Here is a 7,286-nt window from a genome sequence, read left to right as displayed (position 1 = left end):
TTTATAATTTTGATATAGTCTATATTAAAAGAGTTAATAATTTTCTTGTAAATTTTCTCAGTAAAAATATAGAATTTGCTGATGGATAAAGTCAAGGTCATGGAATTATACCAATTTATCCTACACATACAAAAAATGACAAATTTTTTTAAAGAAAAATCCGAAGATATAAACTCTGGAGCAATCCAGATCTCAGATATATTCAACTCAAATATAAAAATATTGTTAAATATCACCACCGAGCATCAAAAGTATGCTATGGAACTCAAAAATCAAGTTGATGCTATTGCAACACAACTAAAAGATATATTGTCTGAGACAGATATACCAAAGAGCTCAAAAATGAGTTTTCCAAATCAATACCAAACAGAGACAGCTGAAAGCAGCAGTGGACCCAGATGTGACAACATACCAACTGATAATAAAGGAGATTTCATTTCTGTATTATCAACAAAGAAAGTTATGATACATGAAGATAAAAGAGATACAAAATAATCAACATCATAGATCAAGAAGATAAAATCACTTTAGATCCAAAAGAAGAAAAATATGCCGAAATAGTCAAAATCGCTTATGAAATAAAAATGAGTGATTCATATTTCATTTCTCCGAAAAATAATGTTTATCCTAGAATAACAGCCATGGAAGGAGGAGACCCTTCATTTATAAAAATTATGGCAGACTATGAATTCATGGATCTGGTATATCCAGGAAAAAGATTTTATTGAAATTTTGAAGTTTGATGACATATTCATTAAATAAGTATCCAGATTTGCCAAGGAAAGGAAAATATATTTGAAATTCTATTCAATCAGTTCGAAATATGATGGAGTTGTTTACTATCCAGTTGAATACATAATCTCAATTGGATATGTTGCATCCAATTTTCAAATTGATGTTACAGAAAATAATAGAAAAGTTCCAATTGTGACAAAACCATGGATCAAATATAGAAGAGCATTTGGAATTAAAGTCATTTACAACATTGCCAGAAATTTGTTTGATAAAAAATTCTCATGCTTGTGCCAATATGAAAATTGGATGTTGGTATCCAATGGAGGATATGTAAAATCAGAAATTTTAAAAGGCTATATTACAAGATTTGATATACATCAATTTCCAGGATGTCCTATTACTATAAAAGAATCTTGGCAACTAAGGAAGTGCCCCAACTGCATGTGAAGACATCGAAGATAAAAAGCAATAATAGAAAAAGATGCTATTTGGATAAAAAGTTGAAGTAACATGTGAAGATGTAGCCCCAAAGAAGAAAATAATAGGAGGCAAGTGTGCCTTGCTGATGTACTCAATGATGTAATAGAGTCTCATAAATTTGTATAAATAGAGACATTGCCATAGAGAAATATTATCTCATCTTATCTTGAAATCTCGAGTTGTAAGCAATAGTTACTCAAAAAATTCATTCCTAGTTTGAAAAATCAATTTTTCTGGAAATCACTTTGTATCAAATAGAAGTCTTGTATAAATTCTGATAGAAATAAAACTCCAATATTTTTTTATATGAATATGAGTTTCTAAATTTTTATTCCCATAGATTCTTAATAGATCTGATAAAAAGTTTCTTTCTTATTTTAGCAAAAAGAAAGTTTTTCTTTAATAGAAGTCTAGGATTTCATTCTTTAGAAGTTAATACAGTGAGAGCAAGTAGCTGAAACAGTAACAATTCTATGAAGGCAGGAAGCCGTTGAAGGAATCAGTTTACAAATTCAGAGCTCAAATGTCATTCGGTTCTTAGAATACAAGTCCAGATCAAACCTAAGGTAAAACTATTAAACTTTTGCTAAAATTAGAATGAATCTTTTTAAGATCTTAAAGAATCGTAGGGATTAATTGTTGACTTGATGATCATTTGAATAAATGCTAAGATATACAATTAAAGGATTAGATAATTTATTAGAAAGAATGATAGAAGTAATAAAAAATATGTATTTTCAATTAGAAAGAATTGATGCATCTTCTGAAGAATATAATATATTAATTAATAAATGTGAACAATATGTTACAGATTATTCCAATTTATTAGATCATAGAATGAAATTATATTCAAATATTCAAAATAGGGAAAATACTTGATAAAATGTTTAAAAGATTTGAATATATATTGCAATATAGAAAGAATTTTTTCATTAAGAGTAATATAGACCTTTCAACAAAAAGAAATAGCGTTAGGTCAATTAGAAAAATCTCCCCTCAAATCTTTGAATGAAATGCCGCAAGAAAGCCTGAAGCTCCCCCACAGCCAGGACGGACTTTTCCGTGCGTAGGCTGAAAAGGGAAAGAGCTTCGGGTGTGAAGCTTATGTTGAAGCGTTGAAATACAATAGGGCTTACTTTTGGAAGGTAGACTTGGGTAGCAAGCTAGCCCTTCTTGCAACAAGCAGAAGCAAAAAAAACGTGGCAAACGGCCCTTAATAATACTTCAAAACTAAACAACAAGGTTTTTGGATAAAAATTGATGTGTGCCATCGAGCTGTTTTGTTACATAGCCTAGCCTTAAAAGATACAAAATTTTGTGATGCTAAAAAAAGCTTCAATCAACTAATGAAACATCTTTCAACTATCAATATGTAATTGCACTTGAAACAGTAATGCAAATGAATGATAGAAATAACAGAAGAGAAAGTGTCTGAGAATTGTAACAGAGAAATTCATCAAGAAAGAAAATATATCCTCTAACATCAGTGAGAAAAACTTCCTTTATTAGCTGCATTGATTATAGAACAATAACCAAATGAAACATGAACTAGAAGTACGGATTCTTCTTGAAGAAATTCGATTCTACATATATTGTCCATGTGTTTTACTATATTTCCATTAACTATGTGAACCCAACATATTTTGCTTGAATCCAAATATCAGAGTATGGATAGGGGGCTGCAATTTTGCCACCCAACAAATGTTCGGCATGAAATCATGAACCAGAGTCTTTTATATATTCAGAATGTCGATCCACTACAAGTTTGATCAGTGGGCTCTCAACATCGGAACCAGGTTGATTCTTGTCTCGGTGAACAGTGATCTTCCCACTCCTAGAGACAACTATAACTTCCACTTTACGGGTTAAAAGCTCATTGGCCACTACCATATGCATTTTATACTTTTTAAGAGCCATATCAGCCTTCTCCAGAAGAATCTTTGTATCCGTCTCCAGCTGTCAAGTCAGACAGAAATAAAGCATACACAAGACTAAGTGCTTGTTTGGTAGAGATTTTTATAATTGATTCTTTGACCGTTAGAGATAAAGTGGGTCTTACTTGTGATAAAGATTGATTTTAATTAGATTAATAGCTATACCAAACAAGCTCTAAATAACTAATAGTTCTGTATACGATTATAGACACGTAGAGATATAAAAAACTGAACTAATAGTACAGAAATTGCTTCCAAGAGAGGATAGATGTCAGTTCTCCTCATCTCTGTCTCGTTTTATAAGCATGGCCTAGAAATATTTTATTTGCGAGAACTGTGGAGGGGGAAGGGACTCAGAAATCAGCGAGGTAAATTTTTGTTTATTTATGTATCAAGGGACTAAGCAAAGGTGTACATATGGAAACATAGCAACCACATTTTTGACATGAACGTTCCACACACATTGTGGATATATAGATGTACGAGTTCAAATCCCCTGTGTAAAAATCAATCCATAACGGTAACTTGGAGAACTTCGGTGTCCATGACTCCCAGTTCTCCCTAATTTTTTTTATCACGTGCCATATACATAAATTCAAATCAAATTGGGAGCACTACTGGCAGATATCTAACCTTGAATGATATGCAGAAGGCCATAGGTGCCCAATCTTTCCTCAGCACTGAGAGCATCTTAGGAACTTGAGCAAGCCGCATGTCCAGAGGACCAGACCGGGACTGAATTTTATGCACCGTCTATAATTTCAGCCAGTATTGAAGTTAAAAATAGCTGAAGACACATAAGAGATCAGATTACCACATTCCAAAATGACCATGATCTCGAAATAGGAGCAATTTTTCAGAATAATTATGATATTAAAACCATATAATGGGGTGAACAACAAGGTTTACGACTTCAAGAATTGAAGATCACAAATTCATTACAAGTTTGAGCCATTTCAAGCTCATATTTCCCAGACCTCATACGAAAGTCCACCTCCAACAAGTTTATGTTCTTTGGAGAGAAGAAAAGGACGTATGCAATAGCAAGAACAAGTATAAGCAAGGAGGGTTTTTGGTCAGATGCTTTACATGATCCGGTAAAAGAATATAATGGAAGCAGATTTCATAAGTTCAATTATCACTAAATGATGCTTACAGAAGCAAAGGCAAAACGACCAAGGAAAATGCATCTGTTTCTGAGCAACAGGACAAGTAAAAACTCATTTCATCCAGACCATAAATTAAAAAGTCAAAATAGTATCATTTCATAGTTGCTCATCTTCATACCAAATTAGACATCCTTCACAAAAGACATTCATTTCTATAATCAGTAATATGTGAGGCGAAAGCGAAATTAAGCCCATCACACCCTTTAAGATAAGGAAAGTTATGGATGCTTAAACCTTTAACTGCCAGAAGCACTAGTCTGACTCTCACCATGAGTTTTAAACACGATCCATATTATAAATTAAGTAAAACAAACTATTTGTCTGCTTCACCAAATACAACCCTTTACAACACAATCAAATGCCTGGCCTTTGATTTGACTTTGGGCAAATGTTTCAGGGAGATTTACCGACCACAGAGATGCACATAATAACAAAACAAAATGAAAGACAACTTACCATGGTCTCCCATGGAACGTAAAAGTCCGAAACTGCAGCTGCAAGATAGAACATAGCACTTGATCCGAGACTCCTCATTGATAATGCAATCAACTGTAAAATCTGCCCACACATAAGAGTCTTCAGTAAATGAAGCAATGAAAATCAAATAAATAGAAAAGGTGCATGCAGAGATGGAGAGCTGCGAACTTAACAAGCAACCAAAAATAATTAGGTGAAAGCCACCCAAAACATTCTTTACATTTCCCAAGAAAAAAAACATTTAACGAGCATTATAAAAACCTCTTGAAAATAGAAAAGATGTGACCTCTGAGAAGAAAAGATTGATTGCTAGATCCATTAAGTTCATATTATAAGGTATTGTCTTCAAGTATTATAACCATTTCCTCCCTCGAAAAATGGTCATAGAAGGGGATGTGAAGTTTGAATAGAATACAAACCATTAACCAACGGTGTTTGCATAGTACTATTGGTAATCCAAATGGGTGTATGGGTAGTAATATGGATAAAAGTAATCACTCTTTTCTTCTTAGAGGAGAAGAAAGGTAATTCTACATAAATAAGCAAAATCTCTCCTAGGTTTCTTGGATGGTTAACTTCACTAAGCTCAACAAACTCATACATCGAAAGCATACCCGTGAAAATTTATAATTGCAGAGTAGAAAAATCAGAAATGGTAGATTTTATGATTCATGTAAACATTAGGACCAATTAGCCCAAGGGAAAAATTAAAAATTTAATAAACAGTAAAACAGCAGGTGTTTAAGTCTTAGGAAAAAAATAAGAAAGACAACCTGAAGATACTCGAAAATTGTTGTAAAGGGAAGTTTCAACAAATTGCCTTTGATAACTGCCTGCAGTAAAATTGATGAGTCTGAATGTTAATCACACAAGTATTACAAAAAGATAAAATTGTGAATTAACTGCAAAGATCCATACAGAATGATGTTCACTGATGGCTTTCTTCACCGCTTCAGCATGTACCGGATTCACTGAAACATACAATAGGCGTGGCAATCAAACAAGAAACCAAAAGAATGCTTTATCTAATGCAATGCCGAGCAACTTGTTGAAATATCAGGAGATATATATCCATTAGTATGAAGTTTATTTTGGATGATATTCCATAAATGTTTAAAGACATGTTCCAAAACAACTGTTGCACAGAATGCAAAACAGTCATAACCTTCTTAAGCAATGTTTATAGTCTAGTGCATTGTTAGTAATTAATCAAATTACTCTCTTCTCAATGGTCAGTAATAGGTTGGATGAAAGATAAAGCAACTTCTAACCTCCAATATTTGATTCATTGGTAATGTCAAAACATTCAAGCAATGGATCATCCGGAAGAGACCTACAATATGGCTGGCAGGTTCCCCTGCATATTCATTCCTAAAATGTTAATGATGCCAACAAAATCATAGGATATATCTCCGTGAACAAATGAATTGTTCAATTAAACTTAAAATAAGATTAGGTAATTGCTTAAGTACTTACCTCCGATAGAGAAATATTACAGAATATCCGGCCTTCAAAAAGTATCTGTAGTTCCATTATATAATTTCACCATGTCAAAAATATAATTAAATTGTGAAACTGTCCAACCCAAACGAGACATAGTATGATGTTTACTCTGTGGATGCAGCTCCTCTATGACCTGAGCTGAAGTTGTCAATGTAACGAACACATCGTTGCTCCAAAGGAACAGTTGTACCCCCAGATGTAACGCAAACCACTCTCCGAGTTGTTTTGTTCTCTGAAGTACATGTTAACACATTACATCTATACAACATTAGAAAAAATAAAGTAGAACTGCATAAGGAAAAAAAATATGCACCCCAAGGTAAATAAATGAGAATGCTTGCCTGATGATGAATAATTCCTTTCTATAAATTCTTCTAATTTTCTGTTGATTTCATCAACATCCTTCAGAGGAGGAGATGAATCGAAGAATGACTTGATTTCTGTATATAGCGTTTCTTGGAAGTGTTCTGAATCCTTAATTTCATCCATTGGATATACTTGCTAATATGCAACAGCCAGAACTCCAAATAAAAGATGATAAAAGAAAGGCTGAAATTTTTGTAATAGTGATCAATCTTCAATTTTAAAAAATAATAATAAAATAAAATCAACAACACTAAGTTTTGACATAATAAGAACCTGCCCTCAATTTAGTGCAGTGTATCTCGTCAAACAGTCAACTGAAAGATAAAAATTTAATAAACTGCCACAGATGCTGTCATTGAATTGTCTTTATCATTTAAACAAACATAGAAGATATTTGAGTACAACAAAAAACATGAGAATAATTCAGCTCTCTAAATAACAGACATAAAAGCTCAACTGCAATGATTGAGCTTTCATATAAATGCTAATAAGTAGGGTGTGCAGCAATTAATATGCTGAGCCAGCACTCCTCAGATCTGCTCATTCCCAAAAAAGAAATTCGAAATCATTCGTTACTCATTTTTCACGAATAATTGCAGAAATTATCATTTACTTCAAATTC

At 32.9% G+C, this 7,286-nt stretch overlaps 1 protein-coding gene across 2 annotated transcripts in view; it reads right to left on the bottom strand.

The window, feature by feature from the left end:
* Positions 1-2,647: 2,647 nt before the first annotated feature.
* The window catches only part of LOC111408904 (phosphopantothenate--cysteine ligase 2-like), a 6,429-nt gene continuing 1,790 nt past the window's right edge, over positions 2,648-7,286 (bottom strand). For both annotated transcript variants that reach the window (XM_023038751.1, XM_023038752.1), the window contains exons 2-10: positions 6,640-6,847; positions 6,407-6,530; positions 6,272-6,316; positions 6,067-6,152; positions 5,714-5,766; positions 5,569-5,628; positions 4,775-4,876; positions 3,783-3,902; positions 2,648-3,171 (exon numbers count right to left, since the gene is read on the bottom strand). In XM_023038751.1, coding sequence (XP_022894519.1) covers positions 2,932-3,171; positions 3,783-3,902; positions 4,775-4,876; positions 5,569-5,628; positions 5,714-5,766; positions 6,067-6,152; positions 6,272-6,316; positions 6,407-6,530; positions 6,640-6,787 — 978 coding nt within the window. In that variant the 5' untranslated portion in view covers positions 6,788-6,847 and the 3' untranslated portion in view covers positions 2,648-2,931. The remainder of the gene's footprint in view (positions 3,172-3,782; positions 3,903-4,774; positions 4,877-5,568; positions 5,629-5,713; positions 5,767-6,066; positions 6,153-6,271; positions 6,317-6,406; positions 6,531-6,639; positions 6,848-7,286) is intronic.

Source organism: Olea europaea, chromosome 14, assembly GCF_002742605.1.
Source record: "Olea europaea var. sylvestris chromosome 14, O_europaea_v1, whole genome shotgun sequence".
Lineage (NCBI taxonomy): Eukaryota > Viridiplantae > Streptophyta > Magnoliopsida > Lamiales > Oleaceae > Olea > Olea europaea.
The sequence above is the reverse complement of the archived record's forward strand: the minus strand, read 5'-3'. Positions and strand labels throughout refer to the sequence as shown.